The 21,935-nt window shown below is 45.5% G+C and overlaps 1 protein-coding gene across 2 annotated transcripts; it reads left to right on the top strand.

Annotated features, from left to right (window-relative positions):
- Nucleotides 1-15,003: 15,003 nt before the first annotated feature.
- On the top strand, nucleotides 15,004-20,910 carry LOC110552166 (protein RoBo-1-like). Of its 2 annotated transcripts, XM_021643277.2 has the most exons (7): nucleotides 15,004-15,273; nucleotides 16,479-16,535; nucleotides 17,080-17,169; nucleotides 17,368-17,481; nucleotides 17,907-18,059; nucleotides 18,880-19,008; nucleotides 20,634-20,910. In XM_021643277.2, the coding sequence occupies exons 3-7, from the start codon at nucleotides 17,097-17,099 to the stop codon at nucleotides 20,804-20,806; spliced, it is 642 nt and encodes a 213-aa protein (XP_021498952.1). In that variant the 5' UTR covers nucleotides 15,004-15,273; nucleotides 16,479-16,535; nucleotides 17,080-17,096; the 3' UTR covers nucleotides 20,807-20,910. The 2 variants fall into 2 exon arrangements, with proteins under 2 accessions (XP_021498952.1, XP_060221006.1); XM_060365023.1 differs by lacking the exon at nucleotides 16,479-16,535.
- Nucleotides 20,911-21,935: the final 1,025 nt, after the last annotated feature.

The following is a 21,935-nucleotide window of genomic DNA, read 5'->3' as shown; positions in this document are numbered from 1 at the left end:
TGGCTATTGCTTCCTGCCTATTCCTCAAGATAAATACCTTTGTCCTCTCCATTCACCATCCTCAGCATCTAGGGTCCCTGCAACAGCCAATGGTATTCAATGTCTTGCCTGCCATATGGAGACAGGCATGCTGTGTGTTCCATCTCCCCTAAAGGGCACCGGGAGCAAGGTAAAGTGTGCTTCAGTTATTGGCACAGGCCCGATCACTTCCATACCGTGATGTTCCTGTTGTTGAGGGCACAGTGTATTAGCCACTGTCACTACACAGCGAATTATGCCACAGCCTAACAGGTGAAAGTAGAAAATGTTTATCACCACTCAGTATCGGAAAGTGTATATGCTGAGAACAGCATTGCCCTGTGGCTGTCTCAGGGCGTCTCGTCAATCTGAGATCTGTTGTCAGCATAAGCTGCGGTCCTTCAGACGGAGGATATGCCTCCCAGATCGTGGTTTTCGGTGGCTCCTACTTTCTCCTCCTATGGTCTCTTTGTAGGCTGCAAGCGTTCTCCTGACAGATTCTCTTGCTTTCTGCTTGGAGCAAGTGATGACGCACGGATATAGACTCATTAGTGGAGCTGAGATTTTTCAAGCCCTCATCTCAGAAGTAACATAGCATTTCAGTTTATGCCCTGTTGGTCACATAGATCTTCCTTGATGTGTCATTGGTGGATTGAACGGCACCTCTTGGCACCTCTTGGGCACCTCTTGTTAGGAGATGGGCATGATGGGAACAGATCATCTGAGAAGCTGTTTTCCCCACTGGGGAAGGGCAACTCAGGCCAAGTGTTTGGCTGTCCCTTGAAGCCTCAAGTGGAGCCACTTATCCTAAGAAAAGAGTTGATAAAAGGAGAGTTGAGGTAGGGCTGGGAATTGAGGGGAGAAGAGGAAAAAAATTGAAGTGCTTCACATAGAAGAGTCCGGTTTGGGCACTCATGCTGCTGCGATAGTCTGGACTGGAATGGGCCTGGACTTGGGCCTGGGCTCTGAAGTGCACAAGTGTGGGAACACTGGAGTCCCAGATGCCGTCACTCCTGCTGTTGAGATGACACAGGCCCCATAAACAAGCGCTCAAGTTTTGCTTAAAGACACCGATTTTAGTAAAGCCATTTCTAAGTTCCCATGTTGAGGAAAAGTATGTATTTGCTGTGAGCGGCACAGATACATTTCAGGAATTAACTGTGAAAATAACTGCAGGGTTTTTCTTCTGGACTCTACGCCGTTGGGATGAGCTAGCAACTTGTGATCAAAGTATGAACAGTTGTGTGGAAATTAGTGGTGTTTTAGTAGCTGATAAAGTGGCCGACTGAGCACTTGATGGGGCTGGAGTCGAGCTACACTTTTATTTGGAAAGAATTTTGACAGAGGTTATGGGGTGAGCAAGGGCAGGGTTCTTTGTCTAGATGAGTTGAGACGAATGAGGAAAATGGGGTGTCACAGAATAGAGAGGAGGCTTCTGCCTCAGTTTACCTTGGGAGCCATAGACGTCCAGTGTGTTCCACAGTTATTCCTATAGAGAAGTCAGAGCCCTCTGAGGAATGTCAGCTTGTGCGGGATCCCCAGTTCCTCAGCGGAGCCTGTGTGACGAGGACAGGCACTTGAGAAGGGGTTCTTTTTTTTCAGGTGCACTGCTTACATCTACCCAACCCTTGCTCCACTCCAATCTGTTCCAATCTCTTAACACTCGGTAGGAGAGAGAGAAGGTTAAGAGGGAAAGGGGGAATAGACCGCTTTAGGTTACTTCCTGCTGATTAAGGGTGCCTGGTTTCTAGAGGCAAGTCCTAGCTCTGTAGTCAGAATATCCAGGAGCAGCAGCAGCAGCAGCAGCAGCAGCAGCAGCAGCAGCAGCAGCAGCAGCAGCAGCAGCAGCAGCAGCAGCAGCAGCAGGAAGAACAGGCACCCCCACAGGCCCCCTCAGGACTCTTATTTATATTCTCTCCTGAGTCCCAACCATTATCTATTTGCAGCTGCTAAAAATCACACCCTTCCTAGATCACGAGACAAGTCATACTTAACAGCTGTGGGCAAACTGAAGCAGTCCCATATCCCACACCTGGGATTAAAACAAAAACATTCACGTAACTCGTTTTTTAAGAAACCAAAATTCCCACTACAGGTTTTAGTCAACACTGAGGTCCTGCATCTGGCATTCTTCCCTATGCGCCTCAAAATCATCTCCCTAGTGAACGGGCATCCAGGGACCCCGTTGTTAGTATTGCTTTTGAGATGTGAGGGTCCCTATAAACTGGAACAACAATAAGGTCAGAGGATACTGGTCTGGGTCTCTGCATGGATGGAATGGAGCTGGACTCATGCATCTCAGGCAAGAGGCAGAAGTCATAGATTCTGGACCATCCTAAGCACAGTTTTTTTTCCCAGTGGATGTGGGTGAGGAGGGTAGAAGGGAAGAGAGAAGGAACTAACTCCTGAGTCTCTTTCTCAGCTGCTGGGAGCGGTAGTCCCCATTCCTTAGTGATGTTTAGAACGGGCTGTGAGATGGAAAGCGCCTGCAGCCTGAACAGGACCATTTTAAATATCTGTAGCTTCTGCATGCGTGGGTTCCCCGTGCCTCCAGCCACCTCACCGGTTCCGGATAGCACGGGCCTCCGATCTACATCCATCTCCACAGCACCAGTTCTCATTATTCTTCTCCTGCTGCAAGTCTTGTTTTGATCTGCCAGGCTCGAGCCATCCCATGGTTGTGCCATCCCACACACCTGGAGGGCTTCCTTCACTGTGGGAGAATTAAAAGCTGGGGATTGCTTGACCTTTTGATATTTCAGCATAAAAGCTCTAATCCATTTTCAGCTTTACTTAATTTTAAAAATTGTGTGTGTGTGTGCGTGTGTGTGTGTGTGCGTGTGTGTGTGTGTGCGTGTGTGTGTGTGCGTGTGTGTGTGTGTGTGTGTGTGTGCGTGTGCGTGTGTGCGTGTGTGCGTGTGTGTGTGCATGTTGCTGGTGGAGTTCAGAGTGTCAGATCTCCTTCAGCTGGAGTTGCAGAGACTGTAAGATGCCTGTTGTGGGTACTAAGAACTGAATTCTGGTTCATGTTTTTAAAGAGCATGATTGTGATGGCTGAGCCATCCCTCCAGCTCCCTGTGATCTGTCTGCAAAGCCTCTTTTTCTTTCTTTCTGTCATGTCCACCATGTCTGGGATGACATTCATGAGATTCTCTAGACTCACTGTTGCTTCCACCCATCCTTTGAACCACGCATCCTGGACCATGTCTTTTCTGATTGTTAATCTCTATTCATGTTCTGTGGTTGATTCTTGTTAAGGAAAAGTAATTTGAATCGATAATTCAGGGCCTGGGGAGGATCATTTCCCACAGTTTACAACAGCACAGCTCAAGCATAGCTAGATATGGTGGTGCACAAGCTCCACGCCCAGGATGCTGAGGAGCGAGGGTTCCTGCATGTCTGAGGACATCATGTGATTTAGAGTGAGTTTCAGGCTAGCCAGGACCACATAGCAAGACCCTGTTCCAAAGAATAGGATAGAATAAAATAAAACAAGATACAAATAAAAGAGGCAGTGTGGGCACTCCTGAAGCTCCCTCACCTCAGCACGGAATCATCACCATCCACTCTGAGCTTTCTGTAGCTGAGGAGGGAGGGGCCCCAGGATGCAGGTGGTGGCTCTCTGTCAAGAAAGTTGTAAATACTCAGTTTAAATTATGAAGCTACTTATTCCAACATCCCCCAAAGCCTGTCCCCTCTCGTGGGAGGGTTTGGACCATTGTCAGCTTCTACCGCTCTTCCTGTGATGCCAGTGAGGCAAGAGGACTCCAGGAGAGAAGAAGCTTTCATAGAACCCAAACTTGACCATGTTCTCTAGTGCTGCCTACAGCAGAATAACCCTGCTCAAATGGAGCCCTCATTTCTCAGATTTGGTTTCCAACAGGGCCCAGCTTGTCCCTGAGGTTTCATGAGAGAGAAGAGTGCCCTTTGTGTGGTAAGAGCTGTCTCTCCACATCCACCAGGCCTTTCTGCCAACCCCTGCTGCAGACTTCCTCTTTCCTTCCTGGTATAAGTCATGTGGCTTCTCTCAGCTTTCTCAACAGTCCTCTGTGGACCAAAGGAAGAAGTCTCCAGGCTTGCCCACATCCCTTCACACTCTCGACGCCCCTCCAGCTGCATGGGGTGGAATTTATGCCCCAGAATAGGACTGAGTCTTTTTTTTTAATTAATTTTTATTTTTTATATTAATTACAGTTTATTCACTTTGTATCCAGCTGTAGGCCCCTTCCTCATCCCCTCCCAATCCCACCCTTGCTCCCTCATCTTTTCCCATGCCCCTGTCCAAGTCCACAGATAAAGGAGGTCCTTTTCCCCTTCCCTCTGACCCTAGCCTATCAGGTCTCATCAGGACTGGCTGCATTGTCTTCTTCTGTGGTCTGGTAAGGCTGCTCTCCCTCAGGGGGAGGTGATCAAAGAGCCAGCCACTAAGTTCATGTCAGAGACAGCCCCTGTTCCCCTTACTAAGAAACCCATTTGGAGACTGAGCTGCCACGGGCTACATCTGTGCAGGGGGTCTAGGTTATCTCCATGCATGGTCCTTGGTTGGAGTATCAGTCTCAGAAAAGACCCCTGTGCTCAGATTTCTTGGTTCTGTTGCTCTCCTTGTGGAGCTCGGGACTGAGTCTTAATAGGTTGCAGTATGAAGGAGATACACTTGTTTAAACTGGCAGTGTCTATTGTGTGAACCAATGAGATGGGGGATCAATTTAAGGTGATCCACTGGGGTAATGCAGGATTTGGGCTATATCCATTAGCTTGTTTGACTAACTCATTTTAACTTCCATGGGAGGATCAAAGATATTTGGTTCTATCTAAAAACCGCAGTCTCTAAATGTCCCTAGAAATCTGTGGGTCACGCTTGTCCCTTGCTGAGAAGTTGGAATTTCTGTTAGCTTGATTAAATCAGGCAGGGTCTGGAACAAACACAGCCTCTGGGTTGTGGTCCGGGCAAGGGAGGAAAGCTTTTCATATTCTCTACCCGTGGGATGTGCTTGACTCCCTTCAGTGACTGCCACCCCCCTTCTACAGAACTTACACGTCCACGGAGTTGTAAAATCCAACTTTCTTGTTTGAGACGGAGTAGGGCAACTGCACTCATTATTTACCGGAAATAGAAAGCAACACATACATGTAAAAAGACAGCGGGAGGCTGGAGCGGTGATTTAGGGGGGTAAGGGCTGTTGTTCTTCTTGCAGAGGACGTAGGCAGTCTCCTAGCAGGAACTCAGCTAACCCTTGCACATTGTTTTTTTTTAATAACATGTATACAGTCCTCATTACCAGATGACAGGAAAGGAAGCCCTAAAAAGAGGTGAGCTGAGCTGTTTTGCTAGTAGACATGGAACTGAGAGTTCAACCCAATCTGTCGTCAGGAAAAAGAATCAAATTCCCACTCTGTTAGCTGCGGAAATTTAAAATCTGGGAACAGCATTTATCTTTTGTTTACTTTTGGTCAACTGTATTAGATTTCTGTTGCTGCCATAACAAATCACTATAAAACTGGTGGCTTGGAAAGGCACATTACAGACCTGGAGGTGAGTCCGAAATGAGTTCTCTCGAGCTTAAGTCCACAGAGCTGGTTTCCCTGCAGATCCGGGGCTGAGCATGTGGAAACCATTTTCCCCGTCTGTCCACAGGGTCTGTGGTCACCTGCATTTCTTTACTTTTAGTTCCTTCCTGCATCTTCTGCCCAGACCCCTGCACTCTAAGTCTGCCTCACAGTCTCTTCCTCTCTTGGCCATTCTTTTCCTTCTCTTTTCCTTTGAGGACCCTTGTAGCTCACGCATGAGATACAGGGGATGCTCCCGTTTCAGGGTCCTAACCCACTTCTGCAAAGTCTCTTTCTATTTGATCATGACACAAATAGTGTGTGGGGATCGGATGCATGCTCATTTATAGGATAGTATTTAACCGGTGATGCTACCTACCAATTAGAAGGAAGTCTCAACATTCTGTAAGGCATTCATAACTGAGGCTGGTTGGGGAGCAGGTCTGCAGGTGGTCTTGCAGTAGGGAGCTCACTGAGGACTGTGGCCATCCTTGGGAGAGGATTCAGCTGACACGAAGCACGTTAGGTTGTCAGGAGAACAGTCCTTTCAGGGTCATTGCAGGAGCTCTTCTACAAGGAGCTCTGGACATGAGGCATGGTGTTCCACGTGATGTTTGCGGAAATAAGGAAATCCTTCCTTTGCCTCCTGGTGAAACAATGCCTGTAGTTGTCTCTGGTAGTTGCTCCTCCTTCATCTTCGCACATGAAGGGACATGGTGGTGGCAATCACCTGGCTCCCTGTCACCATCTCTGGCTCCTACTTGGGTGTGTTCCTATAATAAATGCTTGGAATTCTCTAAGCCCCAGCCCCATCCTTCTAATCTAGTCAAATGACACATGAAACATGCAGCCAAGAAGCTCCCTTTGTGCCCAGAACTATTGCCCCCACTCTAGCAAACCCATACCTGATGCCAGAACCCCCAACCTGCTTTCTGTGGCTACCACCTCCTTCTCCTCAGAGTCCCCCCACCCCACCCCCAGTGACCTACCAGCCCTTGGATCTGTGAAGACATGATCTTTGGGAGATAAACCCTCACCCGCTCTGGATTGTCCCTTCTCCCTGCTGCTTACATGCTCACACGTGTCTCTGTAGTCCCTTTAGTGGCACTTCAGCTCATTGGCCTTACTCTCCTTTCCTCACCCCAGGACTCCTCAGGTCTGGCTATCTCTGCATTTACACAATCTGACTGGAAGCTGGAAAGCAATCCTGCTGGATCCCAGTGCTTTGTAAAGGCTGCCTCTCAGAGCTTGTAGACACCCAACTCACAGGTAAAAGCAGGCTGAAGCTGGGCCTTTCAACCTTCTGTCTGTGTGCCTCATATCAAGTCTTCTGGTCCTGTTCTCGCTTAGTTCAGCGTATCACATTGAGTCTGTTGAGGAGGGTCTCAGAACTGGTGGCACGCACTGTTAGCCCTACATTTGCCTACCTTGATCCCTTCACACGGAAGACATGAAAACTAACCGAGGCTGCTGATGGTCGGCTTTTCCAGCTTCCTCAGGCCTCCCCAAGGGCACCTCTCCACTCACAGTCTGTAATCCTTGGATTCCAGCAACAGCAGAGGCTTTCAGATCACCCCATCCTGAGAGCGGCCCCTAGGCAGAAGCAGTTGCCCCCCCAGAGAAGCAAGTTCGTCCCTCAAGTAGAAGCAGACATTTCATGGGAACCCGATTATTTCCCCCAAGAGCTAAAGACTTCTACTGGGTGGGGCAGATGTATCCACTTAGAACAGTGTTGGATTCTGATTTTAGAAATTGCTGTGTGAGTGGCTGACTCGAGTTGTGGAGGGATCACACACACACACACACACACACATACACACATACTCTCACAACTCATTGAATAAATTTTGACTTGGGATTCAGACATAATTCATGATGACTTCTGAAATGTCACTAAACTCATTAGTATCTTTGATCATAAAAATAAAATATTCACCAATTCTTTCCAGTGTTTTCCAACACTGGAACCACTCTGCTTCCATGGGTGGTTTTTGCTGTACTAGGTTCATATTTACTGCCTTTCTCATTTCATAGTTTTGTGGCACACACTGACTCTTCCCTTTTTCATTCCCCAAGAGAACACAACCAGTAAGCAAACACTTACTGTCCATACCAGAGTAATCATTTTTATGTGCAGGGGTGGCAGTGGGTACATTCATGGTGTTTGTAACCTTCAAGGCCAATAACTGCACATCCTTTCATCACCCCAAACCATCCACTAACCATAATATAAAACAATGCTGTTTGTTTGTTTTTAATTTTGAGGTAGGGTCTCTCTGTGTAGCCCTGGCTGTCCTAGAACTTGACCAGGCATAGGCCATGTGGCCTGGACCACCTGTCATCATTCCTCGACTAATACCTTATGTCTGGCTGGGGATTTTATCTGAGGCTATTTTCTGCTAGTGTTCTGAGCTTGCCAAGTGCTAATGTGAAAGGCCTGCCACCACAGTGCATCACGGGTGGATGGCAGCAACAAGCCTTCATGTTCTCCTAATTCTACTTCCGGAAGTATGAGGGTTGGTATTGGGAGGTCTGGTTTCTCTGAGGAGGCTGCTCACGGGTTCTAGCTGACTGTCTTCTCATGCTGTCTTTACATTCTCTGCCTGCAGTGTATATCTGGGTCCTGATCTCTGTGCTTATATGGCCACCTGCTCTATTGAATGAAGATCCATATTAATGACCTCTGGGAAGACTGTCTCCAAATGCAATTATGTTCTCAGGCATGATGGGGGTTAAGTCTTCCAAATTAAATTTTCTGGAATTTGAAACTCTAGTACTTTTTTCTTTACAGCCAGATTTTTGCACCTTTCTATTTGACATAGGATTAGCCGCTATAATCTACAAAAAGACTCATATAAACAAACAACCCTAAACAACAAGAAAACAAACTAATAAAAATGGGCTAAAGAACTGAACCAAGTTCTCAAGAGAAGAGATGCAAATGGTATCCAACATACTTAGCTATCACAGAAATTAGAATTTAAGGTAATTTGAGCTATTATCAGGATAATTTAAGCTATTATCAAGAAAACAAATGCTGGAATTGAATTGGGAAGAAAAGAATCCTTATTTCTGATCATCAGGGTACAGGATTTATTCTACAAAATTGTGTACAGCCATGTCTGTTTGCTGAGTATATGTTTAGAATTCTACTGTCCTCTTGATGGATAATTTTTATTAATTGGAATGAGGTGATTTTTATCTCTTCTGATTAGTTGGGTTTGAGGTTTTATTTTGTCAGATAATAAAAGTGTGACAGGCACTTCCTTAGTTCCTAGCTCCATTTGCTTGGAACGCCATTTCCATGCTTTCACTCTAAAAATAGTATTTGGCTTTCATCACAAAGAATATTCTTTAAGGTAACAAAAATATGAACCCTGTCTTTAATTCAACTGATTAGTCTGTTGTTTTTTTTTTTAAATGTAGACGTAAGAGCACTGGTATGAAGATAAATTATTGGAAGGAATGTATTAATTTGTAGCATCTTGTAGATTTTGTAGTGTTGATGTTTTCTTACTCCCCTCTTACTTAATTATCATTTCCCCAAGGTTAGGAAACTCACTGATATGACTTTACTAAAAGTAATTTCTTCTCAGCCCACCCCGGCGGATGCACTTGGGAGAGCTGGCCCCACCCCTCACCTGGGTGGTGTGGGAGAGCTGGCCGTGGTGGCAAGGATGCAGGAGAGCTGGCCCCAATGGCATGGGTGCAGGAGCACTGGCCCTGATGATGTGGGCGTGGGAGAGTGGAAGAGCCAGCCTGCTCCTCACCTGGCCAGCAGGAGAGACAGCTCTGGTGGCATGGGTTCTGGGAAAGATGGCAGGCTAACCAATTCAACTAGCAGCCAGGCCCAGACCCAGGGCTTTGAGTTGGCCCATCCCAACACCTTCCCCATTTGTGAACTGCTAGAATTCATGAAGGGACTGGTCCTGTGGATCCATAGCTGTGGGATCCCTACAACTCAGAGCAATAGCAGGATATCTGAGAGTATCTATGAGGGTCCAGTTTTGATGTTGTAGCAGAAGCTGGAGTCCTTGAACTAGCCTGACAATTCGTTGCAATGAATATTTGCAAGCAGAGCTGTATGGGCAAAAGAATATACTGCATGACACACCACAACTTCCAACGCCATGGCAACTAACAAATATATGATCAACAAGGGGGAAAATGGAGGAGCAGAATGCTACAACCACCGAACACTGAGGTTGGTAGATTTTTTTTTTCTTTTAGAATTTTTCTTTTTACTTATTTTTTGGGGGAGGCTTTGGGGATGGAGGACAGATATGGAAAGACTGGGAAATGAGAGGAATTGAGATACATGATGTGAAATTCCCAGAGACTCAATAAGAATTATGTTAAAAATATTTTCTATGTCTTTAGAATAAAATTCTTTTCTTCTTATAGCCATGAGTCTTAGATCTGGCCTTTTCATAGTGTTCCATCCATTTTGAAATTACTGCCTGTAATAGCTGGTCTGGAGCGGTAACTAGCAGACTCTACCCAAGGATGAAGATATCTTTGCCAAAGACCAGCTTCAACACTATCAGGGTAAACAAACTGAGTCAGAGCGTAGATCTGTGGCTGCTGGCTGGTGACCCAACAGAATTTTTCTGAGGGTAATTTTCCAGGACCGGAACTGATGGCTACCAACCATGGCTTCCACTGATAGTGGCAAACTGAGGGGCCAGAATTAAATTGCTGGCATTGGCTAGTGCTGATAGCTTCCTGGCATGGCCTTACACTTGTAACGGTAAGCGTCAGCTAGGGCTGATGGCTCCTAGTGTTGGCTTTCCACTGGTAGTGGCAATGCATCCTTAAAGGGAAGAAAAGGGGGGAGAGAAAAAAGACCACCCACACAAACATATACACACTTACATTTGATGATGAAAGTAAGATAGACTCCAGCAGATAGGTTCCAACAAGCTTTCTTTTCTTTACTTAACTCCTCTTCATTTTAGCCTCCTGTTGCAGGATATTTAATCTCATTGTGAACCCCCAAACAGTGAACTGTAGAATCATGTTTCTTTGATGTGGTTGAGCCTTATCACACACCTTTAATCCAAGACTTTTCTGTACACAGTATCTAATAAAGTTAACTATAGGTCAAGAGGCAGAGCAATAAACCAGCTGACAGGGATTAAAGACTAGGAGGAACTTGAGGGGTATTTTAGATAGTGTGGAGGAGAAGAAATGACTATTAGCTCAAGCTCTGGCTTCCGCAAGAACCTATAGTTTCACACTCACCATTGGGATGAAAACATGACTCTCACACTTGAAACAGTACAGCCTCTCCTGTAAGGCTTTAGCTGTCAGCCTGGAAGAGCCTAGCATGTGCTAATGTGGACTGTCTTTGAGTACTGGCATTTGTGGTGTTGAGTAAGAACTTACCAGGTCCCTGTGAGCTAGCCTGTGGTCTTTTCCTTGATCCCATCTTGCAGTTTGTCTAAAATTCTCTTAAAGCAAGCTCAGTGCATTTGTGAAGATGAACTGTTCTAGTCTTCTGGTCTACCAAAGTTTGAGTGTGCAAAGCAAGCTCTGTCACTGCAGTGCACCACACCACGGAAGGATGGCACCCATAGCAGGGTCACTGTCCTTGTGATCATAAGATCCAGTGTCAGCTCTTTTGTTTCTCTGAGGGCTATGGGTGACCGCCTCTTCTTCCATCTTCATATGGTTTGCCCTCTGCCTATGATAAGTCTCAGACTCTTGCTGTGTTGGATGAGGCCACAAAAATAGACTTGTTTTGATTTATTTTTGGGAAGACTGTGTCCTCAAATACAGTTATGTTCTAATATATGGATGGTTAAGTCTTTTGAACTCAGTGGCTGGCTCTTTGATCACCTCCCCCTGAGGGGGAAACAGCCTTACCAGGACACAGAGGAAGACAATGCAGCCAGTCCTGATGAGACCTGATAGACTAGGATTAGATGGAAGGGGAGGACCTCCCCTATCAGTGGACTGGGGGAGGGGCATAGGAGGAGAAGAGGGAGGTGGGAGTGGGATGGGATAAGGGAGGGGCTACACCTGGGATACAGGAGCAAGATGTATTTCAATACATGTATACATTGTTTTATGTTTAAATCTTGATAATTATATCCATCTCCTCAAAAATTGGTCATTTCTTTGTGGTAAGAACATTACAAGTCTTTCATATATATATTCATATGTATATATATTTATTATAGACCAAATATATTTAGAGGCTTTGGGAAAGACTGGGTAAGTCTACGCTGTCTGCTGTCCTTGCAGGGCAGACCTTAGACGGTTCCCCATATATACATATATATATGCACACATATATATATATATACATATGTATAACATATATATGTTATATATACATATATTTATGTATATATATATAAATATAAATATCAGAGAAATGCAAGTCAAAACTACTTTGAGATTCCATCTTACACCTGTCAGAATGGTTAAGATCAAAGACATGAGTGACAGCTCATGCTGGCAAGGATGTGGAGCAAGGGGAACATTCTTCCATTGCTGATAAGAGTGAAAACTTGTACAACCACTATGGAAAACAATATGGTAGTTCCTTAGAAAACTGGGACTCATTCTATGTCAAGACCCAGACATACCACTCTTGGGCATATATCCACAGGATGATCAATCTTACCACAAAGACACTTGCTTCACTATGTTCATAGAAGCTTTATTCATAACATCCAGAAACTGGTTGTTGCTTTTTGGATGTCCCTCAACAAAGAATTGAGAAAGAAAATGTGGTACTTTCACATGATGGAATATTAGTCAGCTGTTTAAAAAAAATGACATCATGGAATTTACAGGCAAATGGATGGAACTATAAAAAAAAAATCATCCTGAGTGAGGAAACCTAGACCCAGAAAGACACACATGGAAATAATAGCTATTAAGTAAATGATAGTTATGCTACAATCCACAAATCAGAACAAACTAACAAGGAGTGGTGCATGAATCTCCTTGGGAAGAGGAAATAGAATAGACTCTGTGGCTGGACTGTGGTGAGTATGAATGGAAGGAAACAGGAGGGATCAGGTCGGGGGAGTGCAGGGAACCCATGCCCAACACTGATGGGATGGCCAGGAACCTGGGGCTGGGTAACCCAGAGACTAGGATAGAAAAGAATCAATGAAATGTTTCCTAATGGTATTCTGCTAACTCGTCAATGGTATTCTCCTAACTCGTCAGTATTCAGCAGAGAGGCTTCCTCAGGCAGCTGAGGGGAGCAAATGCAGAGACTCACAGCCAAACATCAGGTAGAGAGAGAGAGCCCAAGTTGGAGATCTCCATCAGGTCCCTTTCCTTGGAGCTCAGGGAACCCTGTGGAAGTGGGGGAGAAAGAATTGTAGGAGTTAGGGTGTTTGAGGACACTAGGAGAAGATGGCTAGCGAATCACTAAGCAGTGCTCAAAAGTGGCTCACAGCCTGAATCCGCAGTTACAGGGCCCGTGTGGGTCTTCACTGGGTCCTCTGCAGGTATGTTATGGCGGCTTGCTCTTTTTTGTGGCACTCCTAACAGTGAGAGTGGGGGTGTCTCAGACTCCTTTGCATGCTCTTGGAACCCTTTCCCTCTTTCTGTGCTGCCCCTCCCAGCTCTGATATGAGGGTTTATACCTAGTCCCACTGTATCTTGGTTTGCAGTGTTAAGCTGACATCCCTTGGAGGCCTGCCTGTTTTTTTTCTGCAGGAACATATTCGAGGAGTGGATTCGGGGGAGATCGGGGATGGGGAGGATGCTGGGAGCTCTGTAGGGGTGTATTTATTACATGAGACATATTAGACTTAGAACAATAAAAAGAATGTAATGCAAGTAATAAACTATCTAACAATAAATGGTAATACTCAGGAGGAAAAAGCTTTTATATTTTGCTGCATTCTTAAGTTTATCCAGTTTTGTTTATACATTAGTTTTAATAGTGAACAATCTTGTTTTCTCCAGTTTCCCCTTAGAAGAACTCAGTAACATGAGAAAATCAACAGGGAAACTGAGACTTTTGAGAAAGAAATCCACAAAAAACCTCTATTAATAAAAATTAATAAAATATTAACCATCAACTAGATCAAACAGGAGAAAGACTATCAGGGATGGGGACAAGACTGAATACATCCTCCCAGATCATGGGACCTAAAGAATTATTTTCTTGTACCAACATCATTTCTCATACAAATAGAACAGAACAAAACAGAACCAACCAACAACCCAACAAATGCTTACCTACATTGCATTAAACAAGGTTAATGCCCACCCCAGAGGCTCGGTGAATGCCTTTTCCACATTGCTTTTAAAGAGAGATGTTCAAAGTTTCTTTATTCTGTACTAGTAGACCTTACATTTTGATAACCCTAAGCAATAGGAAGGGAATGAAATGTCTTCTTTCAGAGATGTTACTAAGAGTTACATGGGAGGGCCTGTTGAGACAGCAAGCACAAGATTCAGGAACATTTCATGTCTATGTCAAAATTCTAAAAATAAAAACTCAAAAGCAAACCTGATATTTAAGTCCTTAAAGTGCCATATTCTGCCCAAGTTGCTAATGGAAGAGAGAACAGGGTTCTTGATGCCTTCATATAAACACCAGACAAATCTGAGACCTATGGGAGGAGATGTGCAGAGATAAAGACAGGAAATAGACTGAAAGATAAGAAGAAACCAGATAGATTTTCAGTTCACAAAGGCATATTAGTGAAAGGAATCTTGGATCTATTCAAAGATTTAAACTCCCCAAAGTTCATCTTACCTTTACTTGCTGACTCAGTTTGTATTATTGGATACAGTGCAGAAAGCTGGGGACAGATTCACAGTCTATGAGAAGCCCTGAGCACTGTCTGCTGGGTGAGTGGAGGTCAGGAGGCAGGTGAGGGGCAGGAGGTGTGCTGGGAAGTCAGTGCACTCTGTTAAATGGGGGCCACTGGCATCAAGGTGCCCAGGCAGTGGGAGATCAAGAATGTCTGCACAAGGCATTGAACTAGCATCCTGGTTGTCCTTAGTATTTAGGCTGAAGTTGCTGTAACAGTTTTGAACATGGAAGTTTACTGACACCACAGCATGGCTAATGAGAAAGACTGTTATTTCTGGGCATCTGGGTCTCTGCGGAAGACTTATTGGCTGCTGTCTGTCTGAAGAAGATGTTTCTGGAATGATTCTTATTCTGATTCCCAAGAATGAGCATGGCATGGAGAGTCCTTTGAGGGGGTCTTTGGGACCGTTCTGAAGGCCAGTGTGCATGGGATAGAAAACAAAGACTGAATCCTCTAGGCTCCCAGTAAGCACCGTGCCCCATCTCTTGACCACAGCTGCACCTGCCAGCTTCCCCACAGTGACCACAGGTTAGCACATATCTGATGGGTTGTCACCATGGAGGTTTCACTGAGTCCTTGCCCTGGGAGCAGGAAGTTGGCACAGAACTGGATGGCTCCTGGCAAGGGGTAGGGAGTTCCCTGATTTGTTCTCCACTCATAAGTGACAGCGGTATCAGGTTGCTGTTTAGAGTGACAGAGCCAGCTCATTTCTGATTGGCCTGCTGTGGAGAATCCAGGCCACTGGCAGTAGATAAAAGCCCAGCTGAGGTTAATCCAAGTCTCATTCCAGGCTCTGCTGTAAGTCTGGCCTCTTGGCCACACATCTTTGCAGGAACCTTCCCTATCTCCAACTTCGTCTGCCGCTCAGGAATCCGTGGTCCAGGACTAGAAGGCTTAATTATCTGAGCAGGTAAGAGAAGAATGACATGTACAGCCTTAGACACCAGCTGAGGATCCTAGAGAGGGTGTGAAGGCACGTGGCTTGGGGTTGGATTGAGTTAGGGAACTCATGAGTTTCTACAAGGCAGGGAGTTGGGATTCCTTCCTAGGATGGACAAAATTCCAAGGGGCCTTGGCGACATGACTCTAGAGAGACCATCAGGGTCTGCTCAGCAAACCCTGGTCATCATCTTACAGGCCCTCACAACAGGTTGCTCTCTAACTAGTTCTCTTTGGAATGGAAGGTCGATTCCTCACTAGGCACTCATGGTCATCTTCACCTGCCATGCCTAGGGTGTGATAAATCTTCTCCAAGAACATACTTCTGTGTGCTGCTGAAATCCTTGTCAACTTAGCATGGGCTACAGGACCCTTTTCCTTACCCAGCACCCCAGGGCTTTGTAGAGAGTGCACTGGAGGCTCTGCTGACCTCTAGACCTGTCAAGGTATCCCTCCTCATATTCCTCTACACACCAACCTCTGGGGCCCCTGGACATCCCCAGTGCTCTTTTCCTGCAGTCCCCGTCTTCTTCCACACTCAGCATATTGGGTTTCCAGGAAGGTCTTCCTCACTGCTCTCACACCCAGCACCCAGTCCTGGATTTTTGAGCTAATGTGTTTAAAATCTGGATGATTGCAAGAAGGTAGAGGATGAGTGAGTCCCTCTGGCATATTTTTTTTTCTCTTTATTGCAAAGAAATGTAGCATTTGTACCCTAACAAGAGTCTGGAATAAAAATAGGCAGGGAGAGTAAGAAAATGTAGAGAAACACACTCATTCCCTTACCTGCAGAGATGCACACATGTCTGGGGGGAAGGAAGGAATTGCACTTTACTGAAGCAATGCTAGGTTTCCTCCTGAGGAAATGCTAGCCACACACAGCAGGCCGACCTCTGTTTCATAACTTTTGAACACAGAAGGCTCTTGCATAGCTCATGGAGGCCCAGGGTCCTTGAAATTCTCTCCCCTTCCTTCCTCTGCCATTCAGAAGTGCAGGAAGACCTGTTCTCATGGTGCCTATCTCTGGGAGATTAGTGTAGCTTAATGCATTTGGCTTTGTGCTAAGATTCTATTAATTTATGATGTTTTAAATTGTGAGAGAATGACCAAGAGTGAGGACAGCGAGAGCCTGCTCAAAGCCTTCAGCATTAATTTTTCTCCTTCTTTTGTATCTAGTTGAGAACATTGGCTTTTTGCTCCTTCCCAGGTTCGGGAAATCAGGAATAATTCTTGGTAAGCATTTCCAGTGTGCAGCTGTGATAGCTGGTAGGGGCATGGGGCAGCTCTTTGTGAAATGGTGGCTTTGCTAAAGGGCTGATGAGCACCATGGCTCAGAACTTTCTAGCACATAGAGAGCCTCCACCTGCTTCCAAGAGGAGTCATTTCTTGACCAGATCAACCATTTCAGTGGTGGAAGGAGATCTAGCACCTTCCAGACCCATGCCAAAAAAACCCAAACCAAACTAAAAAAGCACCGTGAGCAAAAGTCCTGCAGTCCTTCCCAGGGGAGGATGACTCTTCCCTTGCTGCCTTGATGATAGATATAGCATCTATTCCAGTTTTGCAGTCTTTCAAATGGCCACTTCTAGCATAAAGCCAGCGTTTGGTAAAATTTAGCTTGCAGAATGAAGAATGAAGAATAATGAGTGAGTGAGTGACTGACTGACTGAATGAAAACATGGACAGACAATATTGCCTGGCATCTTTTGGGTTGCTAGGTTACAAGAGCTGAGCCCCTTCGCTCTGATTACTTTGTCCTCACCCGTTTCTTGCACAGTGCGCACGGGAGTCACCATGTCCTGGTACTCAGTCCTGAAGAGTCTCCTTGCTGTCTGCGTCTTCACTAACTTATCCGTCCTCTCTGTGGGTAAGAGTAACCGGCACTTTTTGTTTCAGGGATGAGAAGTGGGAGTTGGGCAGTAAGGTACCTTAGGGGAACTCCACAGGCCACTCAGATCTCTGGGAATCCCTTCAACGTTCATAGCACCTGGGCCCCTGGGAAAGTTCTCGAGCAGCTGCAGAGCTTTGGGATGGCTTTCTGAATGTGTTTGCTTCCTCTTTGCAGAGAGTTACAGGTGTATAAACAAAGGATGCTTTAATGGGAGATGCAGTTCTAATACAGAGATGTGTGAGTCCTCTCATGGCTGCTTCTCCCAATTGCAGGAATTTCAAATATCAAGTAAGCCAATCCTCACTCTTACCATCTTCTAGTTTACCTCTGGCTCCTTCAAGGATGGAGCTGGGAGTGTGGGCTTCTGGGAGGTGGTGGGGATGAGCAATGGTACTGGATGTAATCTCCAGGGACAGAGCTGAGAGACCCAGTTCTGTTTCTCAAATCGACCTCGTAGGGTTACTGGAGCATGAACCCACACTTCTTTTTTGCCATGCTAGAGATCAAATTCATGGCATCATGCACACTAAGCAAGTAATGCACCACTGGGCTCTGTCCCCATTGCTTGTCCTCTGGAACAATAGCAGAGGGACTCTTGGAGTCAAGGAAACACAAAAACAGAGTGAATGAAGAGACAGACTCCTTACCACTGGATGCTTCAATCTCTCTGTGTCTCAGAAGAGACCATTTCTTGAGCATTTGCTTCTCTGCAGCTACAATCCCAGGCTCTGAACTGCAGAAGAAAGACTGTTCTAAAGATGCGTGTACTAATCTAGCATTCTCAGCAACACTGGGGAGCAACCAGACATTTAGATATAACCACCAATGCTGCTACACCGAGAAGTGCAACAAAGAGCCCTTGGAGGGTGAGTGCAGCTGTCTCTGTAGCCCCACTGTCTGCTCCATGTCTCCTTTGCCTTTCTGTGGGTTCGTCTCTCTGGGACACAGCACTGATGCTTGTCTTCCTTTCAAGTACAGCACCCGTTGGACTCGGTTGGGATTAGATAAAGGCCCTTCTCCTGTGTGGTGGACTGAGAGAGGGTTGGATGGCAGGAACTGGTCTTGGGGATTTTAAGTGTGTTTCATGAATTAAATGCTTTGTGCTGTCTCTCTGTCCAACAGGCTTTTCTTGACTATTTAATTCCTCAGGTTGGGTTTTGTTTTGTTTTGTTGAGGAGTGGGCTTGCTGTGTTTCCAAAGCTTGTCTTGAACTTCTAAGTTCAAGCAATCCTCCTGCCTCAACCTCCAAAGTTGGAGTAGCTGGGAGCACAGGGGTGTGCTTGCGTGTGTGTGTGTGTGTGTGTGTGTGTGTGTGTGAGTGTGGACCACATCTGGCTCATTCCTCACCATATGAACAGCATCTTTTTAGGAAGCAGATTATCTCCTCTCCGATTATCTAGACTTTTTTCTCCAGGGCGGAGAGCAGAGTAAAGGATGAAGGTGAGGACAGCATTGAATTGCTGTGAGATCCTGCACTGCGCTCCCACAACAGCGCCTTTCTCCTGTGCCTCCGCCCAGCTCATCCCAGTCACAATGCTTTTTGGTAGAATCACGGGAAAAACAAAACAAAACAAAAACAAAAATAACAAACTTGTATCAGATGAGACAGATGTGGAGAGACATGCTCTCAGCTATTTCTTCTGCCCTTTCCCGCTAAGATGAAAACGTCTCTCTCTCTCCATTCAGTGTCTCCGCCATCTTCCCAGCCCAATGGTGTAGAATGTCCTGCCTGCTACAGTGAAGATGGCGAGTGTAACCCAGTGCCCCTAAAGTGCACAGGGGGAGAGACGAAGTGTGTTGAGGTTACTGGCAGAGGTATGAGGATTCCCCTTGAACGTCTTGTTAAGGGCAGGACACATCATTTATCACCATGGAGTGAATTAGGCCAAATAGAGTAGCTGAAAGCAGGGAGCATTTACTACACGTTGGTATGTGTAGATCTGTGGTCTGTGGACGGCCAGGTGCGGACTCAGGGTATCTCACAGGTGCTGTACTCCTAGTCAGCACCTGTTTCCCAGCTCACTCCTGGTTTCTTGTGAGTTTCAATTCCTTTTCTTATGGTCTCGTCACAGTCTGCTGCAGTGTTCTCATGATTAACCGCTGGCTTTCCTCAGAGCAAACGATAAAGTAGAGGCACAGTCAAAGAGGAGCTGTGGATTTAATGCTCAGCATTTCCTCTTGTAGACTGTTGGTAGTTCAGAGCAACCCAGACTGGGCCAGGGTGGGAGCTGCCAGGAAACGGAAGAGACTGTGTGGAACATCTTTGAGAACTATCTCCATGTGGAGAAAGTGCTCATATGGAGTCATGTGTTTGGAAGGAGCCATTTTTTGGGAGTCAAGAGTTAAGGACGGAAGAGAAGAGATGAGGATGAAGGAATGTAACTGCTTCCCACAGAAAAGTCCTATTTGGGTATCCGTGTTGTTGTGATGTCCTAGAATGGGACCTTGGCTTGCTGAAAGTGTAGGAGATGATGGCACTTCAGAAATAGATGTTTGTTTTTTGTTTTTTTTTAACTGCTGCCATTGTGACAAGCAAAGCCTATGATTCACTACTCAAGTTTTACCTGGTGTCACTCTAAATTCAGTAAAAGATAAATGTTTTTTTTTTAATTAAATATGTATTTGTTATGAAGGGCTCTTATGCCATTAAGACAGAAACTGGGAAAACAACTGTAGGATTTTTCTTTCTAGAATACACAGACAGAGGGAGGATCTGGCAATTCTTCCCTGAACAATATATGGAAAGTTTCACAGAACCGTGAACCAGTGGTATTTTAGGAGCTGTTTAAGTGGTAGTGTGAGTTTGATGGGACTGGAGGCAAGCTATGCTTTTACTTGGAAAGAGGTTCTGGGGTGAGCAAGGGAAGGGCCCTTTGTCTAGACGAGTTGAGATGTATAGAGAAAATGGGATATCACAGAATACAAAGAAGGATTAAAACCATCCAAGTGGGACAGGCTTCTATCTCAGTTTATCTCTGAAAACAGATGTCCAGCACATTGTATGGTTATCCTCATAGGAAACTCAGAACCCTCAGAGGATGTCAGTTTGTGAGGGACTCATGATATTTTCCTCTAGGGAAGGAGAGAAAGGATAGAGTAAGTTGACAGGTACACTTAGACGGATTTTTGCTGACAGTTGAGAGCTTGCATTTGGCCTTCCTCTTCACCTGCATCAAGTTCATCTTTCCCAGTAAGTGGGTACCCAGAGGTCTCACTGTAGTCTCATGTCTGAGATGAGAGGATCCTTTCAAGGTTCCTTCTCTGTGGAAGTGTGGGGCCAGAGGACAAGAAGGCCCAGGCTCTACACAGACGGAGCTGTGCACAGAGGTGGGGGTGTGTGGATTCTAGACCGTTTGGAGCACAGTTTCCTTTCAAAGGATGTGGACGAGGAGGGGAGATGAAATGGGAGAAGAGTAACTCTGGTGTCTTTTTGATAACAGGATGGTTTAACAAGATACATGCAATGGGTTGTGCCACTGCAACTGCCTGCAACGTGAATATGATTGTTCTGGAAACTACGTATATCCATACTTCCTGTACCAATGGGAGCCCCCCACTCAGATCCATCCTCTCTCTTCTGAGTGGTCTTTTCCTAATGAAAGCCTTGCTTTGATCCTTTGGGGACTGTCACTCCCATGATCCTTTACATGTGACCACACCAGCAAACTTTCATGACTCCTTATCCAACAGGAGAGAAATAAAAAACAAACAAACAACAACAACAAAAACCAAGACAGTGGTGTTTGTACTTTAGACTGAAAACTCTTACTTTCTTTTTCTGTACTCCAGGTAGCCCGTTTCACAAGACTGCGGTCTATTTCTTGTCCCTGCCCATACCTGGAGCTTGACACCCCAGTGAATAACCATTTACAACGTTATCATTTCAGATTACTAATTTGTAACTGTCCATTGCTAATGAAAAATTTTATTTTTATTTGTATTTTTTTGGGGGGGTTTGAAAGGATCTCACTAAAGGGTCTCACAGCTCCTGCTGGCCATAATTCACTATGTAGATAAAGCAGGCCTTGAACTAAGAGATCTGACTATCTCTGCCTCTGAGGGGCTTGGAGTAAAGGCGTTTGTGCCACCACACTAGACCTAGCAAAAAATTTTAAGTGAACAATTCAGAGCCCAGGAAAATCATTTCCCAAAGTTGCTTGAACTTTTTGGATAAAGTGGTACACGCTTGCAATCCCACCACCTAGGAAGTAGAGGCAAGAGGATTGCTGAGTGTTTATGGTCAATGGGCTATAGGCCAGACAAGGCTCCAAACATGGCAAGATGCTGCCTCAAAGATTAAGATTGAGTATTTGAAAAACAAAACAAAACAAAACAAAACAAAACAAAACAAAGATGACTCAGTCGGTAAAGTGCCGACTTTTTAAGTACAAAGATCTGAGTTCGATTCTTAGAACCCAAATTAAAACAACCTGGCATAGAGGCATGCGCTTGAATCCCAGAACCGAGAACACGGACACCACAGATCCTTGGAACCTGCAGACTAGCCAGACAAATATAATTGGCGAGTTTCAGGCCAGAGAGAATCCCTGTCTCAACCACAACAGCAAAAACGCATATGAGGAACAAGAGCTGAGGCCCCACAGCTATGCTTAAAATACACACAGACCCCCCCATACACATTAAAATAAAAAATAGGTGAAGTTCAACTGAGCCTCCCTCACCTCTGCACCCTTGGGTGCAATCTTTGCCATATGCTCTGTAGATATCTGCGTCTCAGGAGA

The sequence above is a fragment of the Meriones unguiculatus genome, chromosome 11 (genome assembly GCF_030254825.1).
Source record: "Meriones unguiculatus strain TT.TT164.6M chromosome 11, Bangor_MerUng_6.1, whole genome shotgun sequence".
Taxonomy (NCBI): Eukaryota; Metazoa; Chordata; class Mammalia; order Rodentia; family Muridae; genus Meriones; species Meriones unguiculatus.
Note: the sequence above shows the minus strand (reverse complement) of the source record. Positions and strands in the feature narration are given on the sequence as shown.